The sequence below is a fragment of the Marmota marmota genome, unplaced genomic scaffold (genome assembly GCF_001458135.2).
Source record: "Marmota marmota marmota unplaced genomic scaffold, marMar, whole genome shotgun sequence".
Taxonomy (NCBI): domain Eukaryota; kingdom Metazoa; phylum Chordata; class Mammalia; order Rodentia; family Sciuridae; genus Marmota; species Marmota marmota.
In genome coordinates this window covers 61383954-61409237 of record NW_026000174.1, presented here as the reverse complement: position 1 = coordinate 61409237, position 25284 = coordinate 61383954, and the positions used below count along the sequence as shown (strand labels likewise).

Genomic DNA, 25284 nt, shown 5'->3' with positions numbered 1-25284 from the left:
GTGATTCTATCCATAGTACAGAAAGAATTCGTGGTATATTTGGAACTGGATCCATGTTAATTATCTTTCCTCCTTTTTTCTCTGCCTTAGAGAACTTGGAACTTGAATGGGACCTCTTATGATAGCACTAACACTCCATGGCTGATTTTGTCATTTCAAAATCACCACTTTGGATGAACTCTTCTTTAACTTCTAGCAAAATGGTAAGCTCTAAAGGACATAAATGTCAGTGAGAAATTAAGTCATGTAGAAGCAGTGGAATACCCATACATGTGAGTTGTTTGACAACAGAAAGAAAAGAAATATCTTCAAAATATTTCTAAAAGATGAGATGAGTCTATGGTACGAATATCAAAATGTCTATCACAGAGTCTTTATTGATTCGTGTGATTTGATCATGGTTTGATAAGTAATGACAGAAAAAAGTTTTAATCACAATGGATTCTGTTACCCAAATCAAGGAAGAAAATGTTAATAAGATCAGCCAACATGGAGATGCAAGAGCAGTAATTTTATGCTTGGTTAAGGAGAGACTGAGAAACATTGGAGAACACACAAAAAAATCTCGGTGGTCCAAGTGGGAGAGAAAAAGGAAATTGGTAAGAGAGGCTTTGAGACTTCCAAGTCACCCACAAGTGAAAGTGTGCATGTCAGCATCTACCTTGATAAAAAAAATCCAAAAAAATTTTCCACAAAAAAAACCCCAAACCAAATGTGAACCATTATCCCCTCCTAATAATAAAATGATAGCTATCCCTCATCAAGATGTGCTTTTTAGGGCTGGGATTGTGGCTCAGTGGTAGAGTGCTCACCTAGCACATGCAAGGCCCCGGGCTCGATCCTCAGCACCACATAAAAATAAATAAATAAAGGTATCGTGTCCAACTAAAACTAAAAATAAATATTTTTTAAAAAGATGTGCTTTTTATTTTTCCTTATGTCTTATGTTGTTAGCTATCACAATAGTGCTCAAAGTGGGTCTCATTACTGTATTCATTTTGCAAATGGAAATTTGATGTTCAGAGGAATTAGTCTAGGACCAATGACTCTTAGCTAGTAAATGGAAGGTTTATGTCTCTTTCTAAATCCTGTGTCAGATTATCTGATGATATACCTTCATATACAGAACAAAATTAGATTACACCTAATCAATTACTCCCACAGTTCAATATGAAACCCCAAACACTAATTGAAATTCACTTTCAACCTTTAGCTTTAGGAACCTCTGAACATGGGTTTAATGCTAGCATGGGTCTAGAGCAGAGACGGAAAAATAATATTGTGTGGATGTGAATAATTTACCTAATAAATTTGCATGAGTATAACAACCAAACAGACTCATAATGTTGTTGGCAGGAGACAGGAAATGCACACCTAAACTGTCAGGTTGGAAATACAGAAGAATCAGCTTTTATTGAGCTTAGGAGAAATGGATTGGCCCATAAATTCATCCAGAAAAATCAATTTTTTATTTTATTAAATTGTTTACATATTAGTTAACAAATGGATAAAATTTCCAAATAGGGAGTTTAATTACCTATGAGTCCCCAGATTCAAAATATTATTTTCTCTATATGATGAAAAACACTGAGTTTGGTTTTTAAGCCCATGCTATTTCTGGAGAATGTTAGGGTACAAGTTGCTGCTACAATAGAACAATACATTTTGCACTCAATACTTTCTTATTCAATTCAGTTTCTTTATCACTCTGTTCCTTTCTTCTCATGATTACAGAACATTTAGAAATTCTTAGGTAACCTTGATGGAGAACAGGACAGAAGTGACCCAGTTCATCCTGCTGGGACTGACCAATGATCCAGGTCTGCAGCTTCTCCTCTTTGTGACCTTCTTCCTCATCTACACCATCACTCTGGTTGGGAACCTGGGGATAATCCTGTTGATTGTGTTGGACTCCCGTCTCCACACTCCCATGTACTTTTTCCTGGGTAACCTGTCTCTGGTGGACTTTTGCTACTCTTCAGCTGTCACACCCATGGTCATGGCTGGGCTCTTTCCTGGAGACAAGGTCTTCTCCTACAATGCTTGTGCTGCTCAGATGTTCTTTGTAACAGGTTTTGCTACTGTGGAAAACTACCTCCTAGCCTCAATGGCCTATGATCGCTATGCAGCAGTGTGTAAGCCCCTGCACTACACCACCACCGTGACAACAAATGTGTGTGCAAGTCTGATCATAGGCTGCTATGTCTGTGGACTTTTGAGTGCTTCAATATACACTGGGAACACGTTCATTCTCTTTTTCTGTAAGTCCAATGTGGTCCACCATTTTTTCTGTGATATGCCAGCACTTATGATTCTTTCTTGTTCTAGTAGACATGTGAATGATCTGGTTCTTATTTACGTTGCCAGCTTCAATATCTTTTTTGCTCTCCTTATCATCTTAATATCCTACATGTTCATTTTTATCACCATCCTAAAGATGCGCTCAGGCTCAGGACATAGGAAGGCTATGTCCACCTGTGCCTCCCACTTCACTGCAGCCTCCATTTTCTATGGGACTGTTATCTTCATGTACTTACAGCCCAGCTCCAGTCACTCCATGGACACGGACAAAATCGCCTCTGTCTTCTACACCATGGTCATCCCCATGCTGAACCCTGTGGTCTACAGCCTCAGGAACACGGAGGTCAAGAGTGCATTCACAAAGATTTTTCAGAGAAAAAGTAGTCTTTAGGTTTTAGAATTAACCATTTTGAAATATGTATAACAGTATTCAGTCCTCTCAGAACTTCTCTATGTTAGTGTCACATTTTAAGACCCACAGTGAAGAAGTTACGGAAGTGATACCTTATCTTGCATAAGTCCCTTGTCTAGGGAAAAAAAAAAGAAACCTTGCATTCAGAATTGTAATACCTTAATGAGAATGTCTATGATATTTTGTGTTTTGCTTGTCAAAATCCCAATTACATTTATTATTTAATTTTCTTCCGTGCAATTTTTTCTAGCATGTATTAATGCATACATATAAAACAATTGCATAAATAAGCCTCTGAATAAAAGTGCATGCAGGTGACCTATGAGGACTCATGTACATGAGTAGACTAAATCTGTTGGAATTAAATGTAATATGGGTATTTGTGGTGGTTAATTTGGCTGGACTCATGTTCACTCAGATAGTTTAAAGTTTTTTTTCCTGTGTGTCCTTGATAATATTTCCAAAGAGACTACTATTTGAAGCAGTAGACTTAAAAGAACATCTTCCTCATCAATGTGGGTATCTATCAACCAATCAATTGAAGGCTTGGTTGAGTAGAAGAAATAGGTGGATAAAGGGGAATTTCTCTCTTTCTCTAATTCTGTCTTCTTCTTCTTCTTTTTTTAATTGGGACATTTGTCTTCTCTCATGTTTGAACATCAGAGCTACTGACTTTCAGATCTGTAGCTTCCAAGACTTACAGTGGCCAAGCCTCACCCCTCCTGTCTCATGCTTTTGAACTCAGACTGAATTTCTCTACCACCCTTCCTTGTTTGGTTTGCAGATAGCAGAGCATCGAACTTCTCAGCTTCTATAATCACCTGAATCCCAGAAAACCCTGACTAATAGACTAGTGTTTGACAACCATAACTTCATATCAATATTTAATTTGTGTATTATAATATAAATGTATGGGCTGGAGATGTAGCTGAGCAGTACAGCACTTGCCTAGAATATATACAAAAGTATCACTAAATTTTAAAAATTTCTTTCCCAACTATTATTCTAAGAGTCCTAAATTGAAAAAACATGATGTATCATTATATAAAAGTATGTGCCCTCACAGCCATATCAATGTTTATAGCAGCACAATTCACAATAGTAAACTGTGGAACCAACCCAGATGCCCTTCAGTAGATCAATGGATAGGGAAACTTTGGTATATATACACAATGGAACATTACTCAGCATTAAAAGAGAATAAAATAATGGCATTTGCAGGTAAATGGATGGAGTTGGAAAATATAATGCTAAGTGAAGTAACCAATCCCCAAAAACCAACCACTGTTTTCTTTGATATGAGAAAGCTGACTCATAATGGGGATGGGTGAGGCGGAGCATGGGAGGAATGGAGGAACTTTAGATAGGGCAGAGGGGAGGGAGGGTAAGGAGGAGACAAGGGGGTAGAAATGATGGTGGAATGAGTTAGACATCATTACCCTAAGTACATGTATGAAGACACGGATGGTGTGAAAATACTTTGTGTACAATCAGTGACTTGAAAAATTGTGCTCTATGTGTGTAATATGAATGAATTGCATTCTGCCATCATGTATAAAAAATCAGAATAAATAAATAATTTAATTTAAAAAGTATGTGCCCTTTCTTTGAACATTTTAACAAGCAATACATGAATCTGCCATCTCACTTGGATTAATATTTTTGTTTGTGTTACTGTATACATCAAATATGTTTATGCTGTAACTCTTGAGGCAATAAATGCCAGAGGACCTGACAAATGCAGAAACAATATAATCATTTAAATGTATTCGTATATTGGTACAATTTTTCAGATTATTTAAAAATTATTGGAACTAATACTGTACATTTTACAAATTATTTGAAATTATTAATGCTGTTCATTCTTTTTTGACCTTAGTTGAATTATAGCCTCTCTTGTCACTCCCATGGTAAATCAACCCTCTTCATTCCAAATGAATTCTTTGCTATTTCAATTTCAGCATGTTCAAGCCTCAGGGTCTTTGCACTTTCTGTTCCCTGGGTGGAATGCTCTCATTCCATTCAGGTCTTTGAAGTAATGTTCCCTTGCCATAGAGTTCTTCCCTGACCACCTTCATAAAGGAGTCACTGTCTGCTCACCAAATAAACTGTCCCCTCAACCTAAGTCATTCTTTAGTCCTTATCAACCTCACCTAGTATATATTTGCTTTCTTGGGTTTTATAATCTCCAGCCAGAATGTGAACTCTGTGTTAGCATTGCCTTTGTCTGTATTGCACACAACACGATTGCCTGTACCCGAATTAGTGTGTTCTAGAGTAAATTGGAATACACATTTGTTAAATAAACAAAAAATAATTGAGCTTTGAGTGTAATTGCACCACAGTTGACCTTTGAAATATAGATAATAGTGAGTATTGTAAAAGATAAGCTTAGATAAATGTTCACTGCATTTCCAGAGACACAAATAATTTTCTGCTTCCTTTCTTTCTTTTTGAGAGAGAGAGAGAGAGAGAGAGAGAGAGAGAGAGAGAGAGAGAGAGAGAGCTTTTAATATTTATTTTTTAGTTTTCGGCGGACACAACATCTTTGTTTGTATGTGGTGCTGAGGATCGAACCTGGGCCGCACGCATGCCAGGAGAGTGTGCTACCGCTTGATCCACATCCCCAGCCCAATTTTCTGCTTTCTTGAAACACCTTTTTTTTTTTTTTAAACATTCTCAGTCAATGTTTACATTCCTCACTTTAAGACAACAGGATTTTTTGAAAATTCCACCATGGAGCAAATCATTTCAAATCATCTCATAATTTTTGCTTAGAACTGATGTGTTTTTAAATGACAAGAAACACATCAAATAAGTCCTTCTTAGGAAATATGAATCACACGTTAATGATAAAATTATTTAAAGGTTACATACCTGGTTATTTTTTAAAATTATTAATTAAATAATTAATAATTATTAATTGTACACCAACTGTACAATTAACTGAAACATGTCTAAATGTCCATGTGGAAAATAATATGACAATATTTGGGGTAGCAAACAGAAGATGTAGTCAAAATTTTAGTAAGAACTTGTTTTATTTCACTTCTAATTCTGATCCTCAGAGAGCTCAATATTCTTTAAACTAAGCACTGGAACATGTCTGCCTGTGTAATTTGTCATTGCTATACAATAGATGGCTTCAATGTCGTTTGACAGAATGTGCTAACATGGTCATGTGGTACTTTGGAGCACATTGGCCTAACACAAATATTCACTTTGGAATCTGTGGTGTTATTTCTTCTCTGAGAGTCATTTCTTGTTTTTTCCCTTCTATTTTTTTAAAAATTGTTCTAATTAGTTATATGTGACAGTAGAATGCCTTTTGACACATTGTATACAAATGGAGCACAGAGAATCACTCCTAATTGTTGTTTAATGATTATTTAATTTTAGAATTATTTGAAATTTATGGAAAATATTCAAACATAGTGCAAAGTATGATTGACATATCACATTCTCTCAAGCTCAAAATTGGTCAAAAAAGATTCACATGCTAATTTTTGAAACCTTTCAATGTTAACAATGTGGCCCAGTGGGTATGATATTTTATCTAATCATACATGGGTTTGATGAGATAAAGGACTCAAGAGAGGGATATCATCAGGATTATCCTTGTGTGCCTCAAAGTCAATTCCATGTATCTTTGTAAAGGAAATCAGAAAAATTTAAGTGCAGAGACAAAAGGAGCTGGCAATGTGACCTGAGAAGCAACATTGACTTAAAGTTTCCAAATGACATAGAATGCTTGTGGTCATCAGAGAATGGAAGAAGCAAGAAATGAAGTGTCCCCTAGAACCTACATGGAGGCCATTCCACTGACAGACCATCTCAATGAAATGATTTCAGATTTCTCATTTCCAAAAATGTGATAGATGTTTGTTGTAAGCCTCCAAGTTTGCAGTAATTTGTTACGGCAGACACAGGAAACTATTCAAACCCTCACCAGGTTTCTTCTCTGTCATAATCATGCATTACTATCATATAGGAGTTTGGGTCAAATCAAAAGTGAACCCATCTGTTACTGGACTTCTCTTTGTTGGGAGATTATTATTATTAATTCAATTTCTTTCTTTCTTTTTTTTTTTTTGGAATGGGGGTACTGAGGATTGAACTCAGGGACACTCAATCATTGAGTCAAATCCCCATCCCTACTTTGTATTTTATTTAGAGAGGGTTTAACTGAGTTGCTTAGTGTCTCCCTTTTGCTGATGCTGGCTTTGAACTCACGATCTTCATCTTTCAGCCTCCAAGCTGCTGGAATCGCAGGTGTGGCCCACTGTGCCTGACTATTAATTCAATTTATATACTTGTTATAGGTATATTAAGATTTTCTCTTCCCCTGAAGTCAATTTTCGTTGCGTATGTCTCTCTAGGAATTTGTATTTTATCAATGATATCCAATATGTTGGTGTGCAGGAATTGATATTTATGCTGTTTTCATCATTCTTATTTCCATAAGCTGAGCAGCTATATCATCACATACATTTATGATTCCAGTAATTGAAGTCCCCCCTACACCCATCTCTCATCTCCTGCTGAGAAACTGAAGATTGAACTCCAGACCTTGCTTATGCTAGGCAAGTGCTGTGCTACAAGAACTATATTTCAAGCTCTTTATTTCCTTTTCCATTTTATTTTGTAACAAGGTCATGCTAAATTTCCCAGGCTTGCATCAAACTTGTGATCCTCCTGTTTATGTTTTCTGAGTATCTGGGATTATAGGTGTGCCCCACTGTGCTGGGCTTTTATATAGAAACATTTTTCTTTGAGGGTGAAATTCCCACAGACTCAATTTTGGTTTTGTTGATTTTTTTCCATTCTAATTATATATTCTTTTTTTTTGTTTTATGCATTCTCATATTTAATTTTTCCTTGTGCTACATTCAGTGTTTAGTTTTCACTTTCTAATATTATTTCCTTAAGTCTTAAAATTAGAATTCCCTGGAGACACTCTGATTTTTTTTCAATATGCACACGTACAGTTTTAAATTCCCTAAACACAGTGCTTTTCTTGCTACCAAAACATGGTATGTTGTTTCCATTTGGTTCAAACTATATCATAAATTCTTTTCACCTGTATCTACCCATTGATTGCAATGTGTTCTTACATATATGTAAATGTTCAAATGTCCTTGTTATCAATTTCTACTTCAATTGCATTTTGGTTGGTGAGTATATTACACTTGATTTGAATCTTTCTAAATTTACTAAGCTATTTTTTTTGTGTGTGTGTAATATATGTTCTGGTACATGTTTTGCGTGCAATTGAAAACTTGTATATCTGTTAGAATGAATTAAATAATAAAGAAAAGATTTTTAAAAAGATTTGCTGGGTTATGGTATTCACATCATCTCCCTCTTATTGATCTTCTCTCCAGCCATTCTCCTCAGTATTGGAAATGAAGTATTGAAGTCTTCATCTATTATAATAGCACTATTTCTCCCTTCAGTTTTGGCAACAATTGCTTCATATATTTTGAGTTTCTATTATTTGATTAACATATTTTTTTTAAAAAAACAGTCTTTTCATTAATTGGCTCATAAATGAAAAAGTGTTTTTTCTCTTCTAAAAGTTTTTGACTTATAGTCAATTTTGTTTAAGAATAAGCTCTTTTGAGGAAATCCAAGATGGCGGCCCAGAGGAAGGCAACTTTTTGTGTCAAACTGTGACCGGGGTCTCACCTAGTGGGGACTCCCACTGCATCTCTGAGAGTGATAGAGGACCACTATGCAGCTGCTCTTGCGCAGAAATAGCCAGCACTGTGCCCGCTTGGGGTTCCAGGCCTCAGCATTGGAGCAGGACTCCCGGCTCCACCACCCAACTCCGGAAGTTGTAGCCAAGGCAGGGTTTGCCAGCGCCTTATCAGGATCGTCTATCAGCACCACTGCAGAACTCCAAAGTCGCTCTGCTTCCACGCAGGCCATTCAGCTGCTACCTACCCTTAGCACGATGCCATCGCCTGGTTCCCCTACCACCTCACTCAACACCCAGGCGCTGGAAGCAGACTGCCTCCATTTTGGCTCGCCTTCCTTGCCATATTTGGTGGGGGCAGCTTCCAGATTGAATCTTCAGCTGGCCAGGTACCTGACTTCCAACACCCCCCCTCCCCAGCTGTAACCCAGCACAGTAACTACCCAACAGAAAACAGCTCTTGGTGGGATGGGTGCACAGTGTGACCAGGGCACTGCCCACAGGAGCCCCCGAGAGAGGTCCCTCGATTGGGAACTGTAGTGGAGAGGGAAATGAGGCAAAAGTTTGGAGACTAAAAGAGAGACCAGGAACTGGGAAATCTTTAGGCAAGATAGGGAGATAGGACAGGGTGCTCAAGTCATAGGAGTGTACTCAAAAAGAGACCTATGAGGTGCAGTCTCCTTGCAGGGAGTGTGGGTGCCACCCCCCGCTTCCAGGTGCCCTGCACCAGGACTACCCTTCCCACCCTGGTTATCCTCACCATCCTGGGAGCAGAGATACCCGCTAACAACAGGTAACCCCACCTATTGGATGAGAAGGGAAGCAGGAAAGATACAGTTCTCTAAAACTAGCAACAATCCTGATTTCTTTCTTTAATAATTTATTTTCCTTCTCCCCCTCTATCCTCCCACCCTCATTTCCCCAACGTATGTGAAATCAAAAACATTGCATGAATTAATTTTGAGAACTGGGACATCTGAATAATATAATATAGAGGTGTTGTATATGCCCTTTTTTGTTATTTTTTTCACCTCCAATTTTTACTATTTTAACATTCTTTATTTTTCTAAATACATATGTGTTTTTGTTTTTTGTACTCTACTGTCTTCCCATGTACTTGTCTATTCTCTTGCTACTAACACTCTTCATAAGATTTCTTTTTCACACTTCCTAAGATATAATAACTCTATATCCTCACATCCTACCTCCTCTGCATATCATCCTATGCCTCACCCCCAGTTGATTGCCCACAATCAGAAACTATAAACCCTTTTACAAACCTACTGATGATATTATAGATAATAATCATTTCTGTACTTTGTGACCAAACTGTAAATGTCTTAATAGCAACAAATTATTCATAGGTGGTATATTGTTGATATTGGGATCTGTTAACATTGTTCTTCCCCACAAAGGAGACGTTTTGGAACCCTTCAGGAGCACTACAAACCTATAGGGTAAAAACAATAATACCCCGGACCCACAGAGCTAGAAAGGAAGACACGCGAGCAACATGAAAAGACAAGGGAAGAAAGTACCCCAAACAAATCAAGATACCACATTATTAGAATCCATGGCAACCACAGCAGAAGAAATTACAGAGAAAGAGTTCAGGATGGACATGATTAAAATGTTCTGTGAACTGATGGAAGATATAAGAGAACAAATATAGGCACAAAAGATCATTTTGACAAGGAGCTACATAAACAAATATGGAAAGCAAAGATCACCTCAACAGGGATTTAGAGGTTCTTAAAAAAAAAACCTAGAAATCCTTGAAATGAAAGAAACAATAAACCAAATTAAAAGTTCAATTGAAAGTATCACCAATAGAGTAGACCACTTGGAAGATAGGACATCAGACAATGAAGACAAAATTTAAAATCTTGAAAAGAATGTAGATCACACAGTGAAAAGGGTAAGAAACCATGAGCAGAACATTCAAGAAATATGGGATAGCATAAAAAGACCAAATTTAAGAGTTATTGGGATAGTGGAATTCATAGAGGTCCAAACCAAAGGAATGAACAATCTATTCACTGAAATAATATCAGAAAACTTTCCAAACATGAAGAATGAATTGGAAAACCAAATTCAAGAAGCCTACAGGATGCTGAATGTACAAAATCACAATAGATCCACACCAAGGTACATTATAATGAAAATGCCCAACATACAGAATAAGGAGAGAATATTAAAAGCCACAAGAGAAAGGAATGAGATTACATATAGGGGAAATCAATTAGGGTAATGAAAGATTTTTGTATGTATATATACCATACACCAACAATACATAACAATTATATATATATATGCCCCAAACAATGGAGCACCTGTTTATCAAAGAAATTCTTCTCAAGTTCAAGAGTCAAATTAACCAGAACACAATAATCTTGGGTGACTTTAACACACTGGATAGATCTTCCAAACAAAAGCTGAATAAAGAAAGTATAGATCTCAATAATACAATCAATAATTTTGACTTAACTGATATATATAGAATATTTCATCCTTCATCAAGAGAATACATTTTCTTCTCAGCAGTACATGGATCCATTTCTAAAATAGACCATATATTATGCCACAAAGCAACTCTTAGCAAATACAAAAAAGTAGAGATACTATCCTGCATTTTATCAGATCATAATGGAATGAAATTAGAAATCAATGACAAAATCAAAAATAAAAATTAATCCAACACCTGAAGACTAAACAGTATGCTATTGAATGAATAATGGGTTGAAAAAGACATCAAGAAGGAGATAAAAAATTCTTAGAGGTAAATGAGAACATAGACACAATGTATTGAAATCTCTGGGACACTATGAAAGCAGTAGTAAGAGGAAAGTTCATTGCATAGAGTTCATTCCTTAAAAGAATAAAGAGTCAACAAATAAATAACCTAACATTACATCTCAAAGCCCTAGAAAAAGAAGAACAAAGAAACACATAAAGCAGTAGAAGGCAGAAAATAATTAAAATTAGAGCTGAAATCAATGAATTAAAAAAAAGAAACAAGTGAAAAAATTGACAAAACAAAAAGTTGGTTCTTTGAAAAAATAAATGAAATTGATAAACCCTTAGCTATGCTAGCAAAGAGAAGGAGACAGAAAATTCAAATTACTAACATATGTGATGAAAAAGGTAATGTCACAACAGACACTACAGAAATAGGATAATTAGAAATTATTCTGAAAACTTGTACTTTCATAAAATAGAAGATATTGAAAGTATCGGTAAATTTCTTAAGTCATATGATTTGCTCAAATTGAATTAGGATGATATATACAATTTAAACAGACCAATATCAAGCAATGAAATAGAAGATGCCATCAGAAGCCTATTCAAAACACTAGAAAAACTAGAGATAACAGAAACATATCTCAACATTATAAAGACTATCTATGCTAAGCCTCAGGCCAACATCATTCTAAATGGAGAAACATTAAAGGTATTCCTTGTAAAAACTTGAACAAGACAGGGATGCCCTCTTTCACCACTTCTATTCAACATAGTTCTTGAAACACTGGCTGGAGCAATTAGATGAAAGAAATCAAGGGGATATGTATAGGAAAAGAAGAACTTAAATTAGAACTATTTGCTGATGATATGATTCTATACCTAGAAGACCCAAAAAGCTCCACCAGAAAACTTCTAGAACTAGTAAATGAATTCAGCAAAGTAGCAGGTTATAAAATCAACACCCATAAATCAAAGGAATTTCTGTATGTCAGTGACAAATCCTTTGAGAAGGAAATGAGGAAAACTACCCCATTTACAATTACCTCAAAAAAACCCCCAAAACTTGAGAATCAACTTAACAAGAGGTGAAAGATCTATACAGTGAAAATGACAGAACCCTAAAGAAAGAAATCAAAGAGGACCTTAGAAGATGGAAGGATCTTGCTCTTGGATAGGCAGAATTAATATGATCGAAATGACTATACTACCAAAAGCATTACACAGATTTAATGCAATTCCAATCAAAATCCCAATGGCATTCCTCATAGAAATAGACAAAGCAGTCATGAAATTCATCTGGAAAAATAAAAGACCCAGAATAGCTAAAGCAATCCTTAGCAGGAAGAGTGAAGTAGGTGGCATCCTACACCAGACCTTAAATTATACTACAGAACAATAGTAACGAAAACAGCATGGTACTGGCACCAAAACAGACTGGTAGACCAATGGTAGAGAATAGAGGACACAAACACTAGCCCTCAAAACTAGAATAGAGGACACAGACACTAACCCTCAAAACTAAAATTATCTTATATTAGAAAAAGGTGCCAAAAACATGCATTGGAGAAAAGATAGCCTCTTCAATAAATGATGCTGGGAAAACTGGAAATACATGTGCAATAAAATGAAATTGAATCCCTATCTCTCAGCATGCACAAAACTCAACTCAAAATGGATCAAGGACCTAGGAATTAAACCAGAGACTCTGCGTCTAATAGAAGAAAAAGTAGGCCCTAATCTTCATCATGTGGGATTAGGCCCCAACTTCCTTAATAAGACTCCTTTGGCACAAGAATTAAAAACAAGAATCAATAAATGGGATGGATTCAAACTAAAAAGTTTCTTCTCAGCAAAAGAAACAATCTGTGAGGTGAATAGAGAGCCTACATCTTGGGAGCAAATCTTTATGCCTCACACATCAGATAGAGCACTAATATCTAGGGTATATAAAGAACTCAAAAAGCTAAGGACCAAAAAAAAAAAAAAAAACCCAACCAAAAACTAAAAACCAAAAACCAAAAAACCAAGTAACCCCATCAATAAATGGGCTAACAACCTGAATAGACACTTCTCTGAAGAGGATATACAATCAATCAACAAATATATGAAAAAATGTTCATCATCTCTAGCGATTAGAGAAATGCAAATTAAAACTACTCTAAAATATCATCTCACTCCAGTCAGAATGGCAGCTATTAAGAATATAAACAGTAAGTATTGGAGAGGATGTGGGGAAGAAGGTACACTCATACATTCCTGGTGGGACTGCAAATTGGTGAAGCCAATATGGAAAGCAGTATGAAGATTCCTTTGAAAACTGGGAATGGAAATGCCATTTGACTCAGCTCTCCCTCTCCTTGGTCTCTACCCAAAAGACTTAAAAACAGCATACTACAGGGACACAGCCACATCAATATTTATAGCAGCACAATAGCTAAACTGTAGAACCAACCTAGATGCCCTTCAGTAGATGAATGGATTAAAAAAATGTGGCATGTATGCACAATGGAATTTTACTGAGCAATAAAAGAGAATAAAATCATGGCATTTGCAGGTAAATGGATGGGGTTGGAGAAGATAATGCTAAGTGAAGTTAGCCAGTCCCCAAAAATCAAATGCCGAATGTTTTCTCTGATATAAAGAGTCTGATTCATAGTGAGGTTAGGGGGTGAGCATAAGAGGAATAGATGAACCCTAGATAGGGAACAGGGGTGGGAGGGGACAGGATGGGGAAGGGGTTAGAAATGATGGTGGAACATGATGAACATCATTATCCAAAGTACATGTATGAAGGCATGAATTGGTGTGAATATACTTTATATACAACCTGAGATATGAGAAACTGTGCTCTATAGTGTAATATGAATTGTAATGCAATCCACTGTCATATATAAAATAAACAATTAGGGGCTGTGGTTGTATCTCAGTGGTTGAGCATTTGCCTCCCATGTTTGAGGCATTGGGTTCAATCCTCAGAAGCACATAAGAAAATAAATAAATAAAATAAAGATATTGTGTCCATCTACAACTAAAAAAACCAATTAAAAATATATTTCCTTAAAAAAAGAAAAAAAATCTTTAAAAAAATGCTCTTTTAGTTACCAATACCACAGAGTGTAGATTTTTCCTATATTTTTACTTTCATACTATTTGTGCATTTTAATGTAATTAGGCCTTTTGTAAATATTAACAGTTCAATCATGTTTTCTAATTTATTATTGTATGTGGAAAGTTTAATCTACATACAATTAAGTAATTAATGATAGAAAAAGACTTTGGTAATTTTGTCATTTCTTTTTGATACATCTTTTGGATATTGCTCACCAAATAAATCTACCATTACAGCTTTATTTTCTATTGATTAGTTTTTGTTGTGCATATTTTTGGGGGGCTGTGTGTCTCAAAGTCTGATATTTATTTATTCTTTCCACATGTTTTATTGGTCCATTATGGTTGGGAATGATGGTTTGTTGTTGTTACAGATATGCACACGAACACCATACAATGACATAATGTGGTCCATATTGCTCCCCAGCTCATCCCCTCCTTCTTCCCTCACTACCTGGTCCCTTTCCTGTATTGATTTCCCTTTATTTTCATGAGATCCCTGCTCTATACCTTTCTTTTCTTTTTCCTCTCTATATGAGAGAAAACATATGACCCTTGACCTTCTGAGTTTAGTTTATTTCATTTATCATAATGATCTCTAGTTCCATCCATTTTCTGCAAATTACATAATTTCATTTTTTATGGTTGAATAAAACTCCAATGTGTGTTGTGTAGTACATCTTTTGATTCTCACCACGATTTTGTATTCAATATCCTATGGTAGTATTAGTCAGGTTTCTTCATAGACAGAAATTGACATATTCAATTACGGAGATGGGCAAGATGAACCTGCAGTATGGCCATCAGACAGCCCCATGAGAACTGGATTAAGGCCACAGGAAGAGACCTGGAAGAGTGAGTTGAGAGTGAGATCAGTCCTAAGGTAGTGTTGGAGAATTCCCACTTACTCATGGAGCCCAATATTTATTTTAGATTCAGGCTTTCAATTGATTGGATAATGTTCATCCATATTTTGGTGGGCCACTGCCCCACCCAAAATTCACTGGCTTTAATGTGAATCATCTAAAGCATCTACTAAGTTGACACATAAAAATTATAGCTACAAATACACTCTTTGTTATCTTGAACTTATTCACATTCCTTTAGAACAAACACTCTCCAAGTAAAGATAACAGACATATTCATCCACCTAACATGAAGCTACTGTCCTGATTACAACTAAACACATTGATATCTCCTCATTAGAGGACACAAAGAAAATGCAATGTAGTTCACCCTTAACTATTTTTGTCTTACATTTATTTATTTATTTTCATTAAAAAATTTATTGGTGCATTTTAATTATACATAGCAGTGAGATTTATTGGTACATGGACATCATTTGGTCAATTTATTTCCCTTGTACTTCTCCTGTCTCTATCTACTTCACTCCTGCTGGTGCTCTTCCTCTACTCCACTAGTTTCATTCTTTTTAAAAAAATTATATTTAATTTTATTTTGCTGATTCCCTTTAGTTACACATGATAGTAGAAACCATTTTGATATAATTATTCAAGCATGGGATATATATTTTTTTCTAGTTAGGATCCCATTCTTATAGATGTACATGATGGTGAAATTCACTGTGGTGTAGTCATGTGTGTACATAGGAAAATTATGTCAGATTCATTCCACTATCTTTCCTTTTCTTATCCCCCTCCCTTGCATTCATTCCCCTGTCTAATCTACTGAATTTCTATTTTTCTCCTCCTCACCCCTTATTGTGTGATGGCATCCACATATCAGCAAAAAACCATTTGACCTTTGGTTTTTTGGGGCTGGCTTATTTCACTTTGCTTGATAGTCTTCAGATCCATCCATTAGCTAGCAAATATCATAAAGTCTTTCTTCTTAATGGCTGAGTAAGACTTCATTGTGTATATATACCACATTTAAAAAAATCCATTCATCTGTTGAAGGGCATCTAGGTTGGCTCTACAGCTCAGCTATTCTGAATTGAGCTACTGTACACATTGATGTGGCTGTGTCACTGTAGTATGATGATTTTGAATCCTTTGGGTCTATACTGATGAATTGGAGAGCTGGGTCAAATGGAGGTTCCATTCCTAGTTTTTTGAGCAATCTCCATACTGCTTTCCAGAGTGGTTGCACCAATTTGTAGTTCTACCAGCAATGCGTCATTGCACCCATTTGTCAACATTTATTGTTAATTATATTCTCGATTGTTGCCATTCTGACTGGAGTAAGATGGAATCTCAGTGTACTTTTAACTTGCAGTTCTCTAATTGATGGAAACATTGCATATTTTTTCATATATTTGTTGACCATTCTTATTTCTTCTGTGAAGTGCCTGTTCAGTTATTGTCCCCTTTATTGGTTGGGTTATTATATTTTTGGTGTTAAGGATTTTTTTTTGAGTTCTTTATAACATGGAAATAATGTCCTATCTTAGGTAAAGGTGACAAAGATTTTCTCCCATTCTGTAGGCTTTCTCTTCATATCCTTGATTGCTTCCTTAGCTGTGAAGATTTTTAATTTGACATCATCCCATTTATTGTTTTTTGATTTTAAGTCTTGTGTCTTAGGAGTCTTGTTAAGGAAGTTAGGTCCTAAGCTGGTTAGAGTGTTGGGTCTACTTTTTTTTTCTGGTATTTGCAGGGTTTCTAATCTAACTCTTAAGTCTTTGATGTACTTTGATATGAATTTTGTGAATGGTGAGAGATAGTAGTTTAATTTCATTCCACTACATATGGATTTCCAGTTTTCCTAGCACCATTTATTGAAGAGGCTATCTTTTCTCCAATTTATGTTTTTGGTGTCTTCGTCTAGTATGAGGTAACTGTATTTATGTGGGTTTCATACTTACTCTTGATATCCCATTTTTAGTTAGCTTTTTCATAGATGTGACCAAAAGACCTGATAAGAAAAATTGAAGGGGAAATAATTCTATTTTGGCTCATGGTTGTAGAGGTTTTAGTCCAGAGATGGCCCACTCTATACCTCTTGGCCCAAGGTGAGGCAGAATATAGTGGCAGAAGGGTATGATGGAGGAAGCAGCTTAGAACATGGCAATCAGAAAGCAGAGAGAGCTCTGCTTACCAGAGACAAATTATATATCCCAAAGGCATGCCCTCAGTGACCTACCTCCTCTAGTCACACCTGTGTAATCAATACCAGTGAATCAGTCATCCACTGATTAGGTCAAGCCTCTCATAATCCAATCATTTCATCTCTGAAAATTTATGCATTGTCTAACACATGAGCTTTTGGGGGACCCCAACAGCCCATAATTTAAAAATTTTAAGTAGATTAACAATATAGTATCTAAATACTATGATCTAAAGATAACATACCTAATGATTCAAGATAATGGGATAAGAGAAGGAAGAAAAAAATATATGTATATACCCATGTACACACACATGGAGAGGTCTTAGATATATACATGTTCATAACAAAATAAGCAGGATAATTACGATTTTCATCTTTTATGGGTTATGTGTTCATAATTAGATATATCTAAGAAACTATTTCTGTTGGTAATGATTCTTTACTTGGTGGTTGATCTAAGCCTTTATTCCTGAGGAGCTGAAATATTAATTGTTGTTCACAGTAGAGTTATTGCAGTCTTCTATTGAACTAAAATCACCAGGAATGATGATGCTAAACCAGTACATATGGGATCTCTTGTATTCCAGATATTCTCTCTCCTACTTCCCTTATGAAGTAGTAGTCTGCTTTGTAGTCAGTATAAATCATGTCAGAACTGTAAATCTTTTCTTTAGTGGCTGATTCAGAGACATGAAGAGCCCAAAGAAGTCAAACAGAAAACTCCAAATATAATAGGGTCCTTGTTGTATCTCCTTCTAAAACATCCTTGCAGCCATTGATACTTCATAATTTTCACCCCTTGATACTTGGAAACATGAATCATAGAGATTTAAGAAAAATAGCCATATGTTGGATGATGATTTAGAACATACAAAGCCTCCTTGAAAACCCTGCCTAGACCAAGGTAGTACACCAGTTAGAATTAAAACTGAGACTCCAAAAGGCCATTTGACCAATGTTTCTAGCCAACTGCCTCAGGATTTGGGGAAATGATGATAGTAGAGTGGTCAATTCCATGAGCCTGGGCCCATTGCCAACTCTTTTTCTGCTAAGTGAGTTTTTGGACAAGCTACACAGTGTGGAATAGGCTACAGTCCTATTCCATGGAAGGTATTTATGATAGAAGCAGTATGTTCAGGGAAGTCAAACCTCTACCCATAGTAATGTCTTTTTCAGTAAGAAAAAATGTCACCCTTCCATGATGGCAATGACTGAATATAATTAATGCCACCAGATAGCTGACTGGTTACCCCTAGGTACAATGTCATATCAAGAACACAGACCTAATCTCTGTGCTGACAAATCTGGTACTCAGTGTTCACCATAGAGAGGTCATCCTCCGTAGATCTATGTTGCTGAGACTTTGCAAAAGCTCTATCCCTGCTACAAATGGCCATTTTTTCACAAGCTTACTGGACAATAGCTGAGGTGAATGAGGAAAGGTTAATTTATATCCACAGAATGAATTACACTTTCCACTTGAATATTCATATCCCTTACCCTATAGCTTACCCATTTTTAGACATTGCCATTGTACTCAATATTTCAACATTCAAAAGTTATATCCACACTATTCTTCCCAGGATTTATTTCTTACTAATTTTTCAATCATATTTCTCTCATCTCATGCTTTCCAGGCAAACCACATACTAGAACATGGGAACTGGTATATTATTATATATCTGTCCATTTTTTCTCCCTGTAAAAAATGAAAGAGATGTGCTGCACAAACTTCTTCCACCAAGTAGAAGTTTCTTTACTGCTCACCAGGGATGTCCCCAAATTGGTTTTTTAATATTATAGCTATCCACTTATGGGTGGTGCCTGCATATCATGCAGATCCAACTACAAGGCAGACCCAAATCTTCTATTGTTTTGTCAATTTATTGCAGTGCATTCCTTATGAGGAAAAGGAGTAGTTGGAGAGAGATGGCATTACAGAAGGAATACCCATGACCATTTTGGCCACTTTTCCACGTAAAAGTGGAATAGTTTTGTCTTCAGAGCCTGCTTGTTTCTTAGTCATGTATATCCTTCTTGTGGTGTGGAAGTATGGTGTCCCCCCAAAACTCATTTGTGAGGCAATGCAAGAACATTCAGAGATGAGGTGATTAGTTCATGAGAGTCGTAACCTAATCAGTGGCTTAAGTCACTGATAGAGATAAAAAGGGTGACAACTGTAGGCAAGTAGGGTGTGGCTGGAGGAGGTAGGTTACTCAAGGCATGCCTTTGGGGTTTATATTTTATTCCTGATGAGCAGAATTAACTCTCTTTCTCTCTCTCTCCTTCTGGAATACCATGTCCTGAGCTGCATTCCTCTTACCAACCCCTTCTACCATGATGTTTACCTCACTTGGAGCCCAGAGTTATGGAGTCAGTTGATCATGGACTAAATCTTGGAAATCATGAGCCAAAACCAAACTTTTCCTCCTCTGTATTGTTCTTGTCATGTCTTTTGGACACAGCAAAGCAAAGCTGACTAAAGCAGTATCACATCCATTTGATAATGGAGTCCTGTGGTGCATGCCTCATTTTATCACTTGACAGGTCAGACAACACCTGGTTTGTGTTAAGCAGCTCAGGTCACCTGGTAACTCTGATGGCCTGTGGTTAACTATTCAGTCTCTTCAGAACCCGAGTAGCAGATCAAATTCTGTTTGTCAAGAGGACAGTACATCTCCACAAAGAATCACAGGACTTTTCTCCAAAATCCTAGGACCCTGAACTAAAGTTCACATACAGAGAGTTAAAGCATTCCTATCTGTCATTAGCAATTCAAGGTCCATTGGATCTTTTGGGAGATACGGCTCATGTATCAGCACACTTTGCACAATAACCAGGAACTATTGGAGAGACTTCTCTTGTTTCAATCTCTGCTCAAAACTAGGAGCTTTTCAGATCACTTGGTATGTGGGCAGGGATAATACACACAAAGAAAGAACAGAATACCTCTAAGTTCCAAAGAGGGTCACAGGGTGATATGCCTCTTTTTTGCTGAAAGATGTGCAGGATGTAGCACTTTATTCTTTACTTTATTAGAAGGAAAATCTAAACATGTTCTACATTACTGAACTTATACCTATTCATTGAGGTACAAGGTCAACACTTTTTTTTTGCATTTATTTCCCATATCTTGATATTGAAGTACCTTACTAATAATACTAGAGTATTTGTTACTTCTTGCCCACTAGGCCCAATCACCATAATGTCGTCAATGTAACAGGCCCGTGTGATATCCTATGAAAGGGAAGGTGATCAAGTTCCCTTGAGGATTGAATTTCCACATGGGCCTGAGGAGATGATGAGGACAAGAAAGTCAATTTCTTGTCTTGCCAGCTGAAAGCAAATAATGTCTGGTGGTCTTCATTAACAAGGAGGATAAAAAAAATTTTTTTCACAGATCAAAATAGTTGCATCCCAAATATCAAGGACATGTAAATTACTCAAACTATGAAAGGGCTTCTGTTAATGTAGCTGCCATTCGAGCTACATCTGATTTAACTTTGCATAACTTTTATTCTCAAAGGTTCCTCTATTTTCTCCAAAGATTGGATAGCTATTAATGGCTAGGTAGACAATATATCAAAAACACATCTTTAGAGTCCTAAATGGTTGTATCAATCACAGAAATTCCTCCAGAAATATGCTTTTAGTTTAGTCATTGATTTTAGTTTACTCTTTCCTAGGAAGAAGCATTTATATATTTGTTTCCTCTTGGCATCTCCTACCATAATCACCATCACTTTTCTTTTTTTAAATTTATTTATGACAACAGAATGCATTACAATTATTATTACACATATAGAGCACAATTTTTCATATCTCTGGTTGTATACAAAGTATATTCACACCAATTTGTGTCTTCATACATGTACTTTGGATAATAATATCCATCACATTCTACCATGATTTCTAACCCCATGCCCTGGCTTATTCTAGTTGCTTAGTATGAATACTCCAATTGTGCATTTGGGATTATAGAAATAGCCACAGAATGGGATTGGAGATCTAAGTAGTCCACCTTGAAATTGACTTGACCTTAAATTCCAATGGTAGCCCCACCTCCATAAGGTCCTCTATTATTGATGTGCCGTGGGGATATTTGGAAGCTTCTAGAATTAGTGGTAGTTTTGAATCATTGTTTTTTTTTAAGTTGTTGATGGACCTTTATTTTATTCATTTATTTATATGGGTGTTGAGAATTGAACCCCGTGCTTCACACATGCAAGGCAAGTGCTCTCCACTGAGCCACAACCCTACTCCTAGAATCATTGTTGAGTACTCACTTAAAAGTGTAGTTAGTTTTGTTACCAGATTAAGAGTTACCCCAATTTAAAAAAATCATTGAAAATTTTGGACAAGGCTAGGAAAACATTTTAACAGTCTAATTTTAGCCCAAGTATTGGGATCCATGGTCTACAAACTTCCTCAAATATAGAACTTGATTCATAAGTTTTTAGTCTCTGGCGTTACGATTCAGGTCAATTTTGTTCACTTGATCTAGACATTCTGTTTATGCACAACTAATCAGAATTTGGTAGGTTTAATTTCTATTTTATGCCAGGAATAACATGATCATCTTGCAAATACCATGAGAATGCATAGCACATACTATTCTTACTTCCGATTTGAATCTGCTATCTGTTACAGTAATCACATCCATATTGGCTTTGCCAGTTGAGTGCTGACAGCCTCTGCCATGTTGGGACTCAATTACTCTGATTATCTTAAAATTTCTCCATTCAGTGGCCTTGTATCTTATTTTAAGATCTGGTTTACAGGTAAGTGTGATCACAGAGCTATTCAATAATGCTTGGGTTCCCTCTCACAAATATTTCTTCTTCTAGCTGTGGTAAAAGGTATACTTCTCACCCATCCCATAGAGGTTCATCAGGTTCAAAATAACAAATCCACTCTACCAGTCCAATTTTCCTAAGGCTTTGAATACCATCTTCTACAGTAAGCCAAAGTGTGTCAGGGATTTCATATTGTTGCCATCTTTTGTTACCTTTTCAGCCAGCCAGCCAACCAACCAACCAACCAACCAAATTATTGAAGCCTTTCCTAACTCTCTGAAATAAAACATTTAATGAAGAATCTCTGCTTTTGGGGCAGAGCAATGTTCAGGGGTGAAAAGTGATTGATTGTGAAGGATTGGATTGATTCATTGGTGAATTCATAGCTGAATGGGCTACAAGAAGCCGAAGCCCATTTGGAGGATATAGATCACTGAGGGCATGAAGGGAATATCTTCTCCTGGGACTCAGTCATTTTCTATTTTTCTCCCTCTCTTTCTCTGCTTTCTGGATGCCATAAGGTGAGCAACTTTCCTCCACCATGGCCTTAAAATGCATTACATACTTAAATGTAATCTCTGAAACTATGGAATTACTACAAGAAAACATAGGGGAGATGCTTCAAGACATTGGAAAGGGAAAAGATTTTGATGTGGAGCAAAGCACAGCAAAGAAAAGCAAAGTAGAGAAATAAAATTATATAACATTTAAAAAGCATCTGCAGGGAGAAAGAAACAAAAATAAACATTAAGAAAAAACCTACAGAATGGGGAAATATAAAGACTATATATCTGAATAGAGGTTAATATCCAGAATATAAAACTAACTTCAAAATCTCAATTAGCAAAATCTTTGAAAAGTGGGCAATAGACCTAAGTATACATTTCTTAAAAAAAACAAGACATACAATTGGTGTATGAAAAATTCTTAATTTAACTATTCATTTAGGAAATGAAAGTAAAAATCTCAATGAGACATTACCTTACCACAGCAAGAATAATGTGCTAGCATGGATGTGTAGAAAAGCTGGATGCATGTTAGCACAGTCATTGTGGAAGACTATATGGAAGTTTCTCATAAAATTAAGAATAGAACTACCATATGATTTAGCAATTCTCCTATTGAGGGAAAATTCAAAGAAATGGAATAAATATGTGAAAGAGACATTTGTACTTCCATGTTCATGCAGCATTATTTCCAGTAGCTAAAGAATGGAAATAGACTAAGCGTATATCAACTGATGACAAACAAATGTGGTACTTAAATACCACAGACTACTACTCGGTTATAGAACAGAATGAAGCCCAAACATTGTGTCAGGATTGACTGAATTTGGGATCATTGTGTTAAGTGAAAAAAGCCAGATTAAAATATAATTAATGGATAGTATCATCCATGTGTGGAGTCTTGAAAGTGGATCTCAATGAAGTTGAGAATTGAATAGTTGTTACCAGAGGATGGATGAAGTAGAGGGTGAGAGGGAGTGGGAGGGAGAGGTTGACATTGGGTACTAATCTACAGTTATGTCATGCAGGAAGTTCTGGTGTGCCATTGCACAGTAGATAACTGCACATAACACGTATGGACTACTCACTTCAAAAAGCCAGAAGAGATGATTTCTAAAGTTTTCACCATAAAAAAAAAGATCTTTGAGGACCTCAACATGTTTAACCTAATTGAAACATTGTATAATATGTGTATTTATAGAAAAATCTTGTGGTGCCTAATCAATATGTACGATTTTTAGGTTTTCATTTATAGGTTAGAACTAAATTTAAAGGCAAAATAACCAGCTTGATCCCTATAGGGAAGTTAATTGCTTCTCAGGCAAGCAGGATGAGGAGCGTTTGACTGTCTCATGGGGAAAGTCTCCAGAGGTCTCCAAGTCTGTATAAGGTCTCCATGTATGAGCCTCTGAAATCCTAGTGACTCCATGTTACATTGTTTCAGAGGGGAGACCTGCGTGCCATGCCCCACTGGTCATCGTTTATTCTTCTGAAGGGTAATATTGTTATTCTTGTGGCCTGAGGATTTGCTATGACCTCTCAGCCCTGATCAGGGGAAACACTCAGATAACAGGCTCTATGATTAATCTTTGAATAAGAGTAACTGTGTGATATATACTAATAAACCTGGCTTAATTCTTATTTATAGACACTAACTATAAACTATGGAGGAGAAGTAGTTTTATATCTATTTTATGTAGGAAGAGGTAAGAAATTATTCTTAAGAAACAAAGAATTCATGATCATTGCTAATTATCTTTTAAAATTTTTGCTAGTGCATTGTAGTTATACATATTATTGGGGTTCATTTTGGCATGATTATACAAACATGGGATATAGTTGTCTCCAATTCAGTCCCCAGTTCTTCCCTTCCCTGTTCCTTACCTCTCCTCTGCTGGTCTTCCTTCTATTTATTTATAGTTTTTAAAGTAAGAGCTGATAGATGTCCATAAAGGTGGAATGCACTGTGACACATTCACGTGTATACAGCATAACTTGGTCTACTTTGCCACACTGTTCCTCCCTTACTTATCTCTCCTCATGTTTTCCTGCCTTAGGAAATTCGGAACCTTTGCTCACTGCTGGGAAGAGACCTCCTGTGACAGCACTTGTGGAATTTTCCATTGCTGATTTTCTAATTTCAAACCCACTACTCTGGGCTGGCTGTTCTTTCACCTCCAGTAAAGCGGTAAGCTCTGTATTCCTAAACATTCCAGTGAGAAATGAAAGCCATGCAGAAGCAGCGGGCTACCTGCTATGGGTTATTTGAAAGCAGAAAGAAATGTTCTCGGAATGTTTCTAAAAACAAAGGTGAGTCTATGAATAAACGTTTATCACGGGGACATTAGTGATTCATAGGACAAATCTTGCTTCTTTCCTCTAAAATGTGAACAGAAATAAGACATGATGCTTTGATTGATTACTGTTTATCTTGTTCATTTTATATTTGGATCTCATAGAAGGCCAAAAAAAAAAAAAAACCCACAAAGACACAAAATCGTGAATTGATCCTTCTTTAAACTATAAAAGGATGATAAAGGTATCAACATGCTCTGAACTGCATTTAACCCTTTCACCATTATCTCATGCTTATTATAAGAGGTGACTTTAACTCCTGAGCCTGCATTTTTCTCATGCTCTGTATGATTG

The 25284-nt window shown here is 36.3% G+C and overlaps 1 protein-coding gene across 1 annotated transcript; it reads left to right on the top strand.

Moving 5' to 3' along the window:
* The first annotated feature begins 1759 nt into the window (after positions 1-1759).
* Positions 1760-2692, top strand: LOC107135402 (olfactory receptor 5B3-like). The gene has a single exon (XM_015477278.1). It carries the CDS (start codon positions 1763-1765, stop codon positions 2690-2692), a length of 930 nt encoding a protein of 309 aa, XP_015332764.1. The 5' UTR covers positions 1760-1762.
* The last annotated feature ends 22592 nt before the right edge of the window (positions 2693-25284 follow it).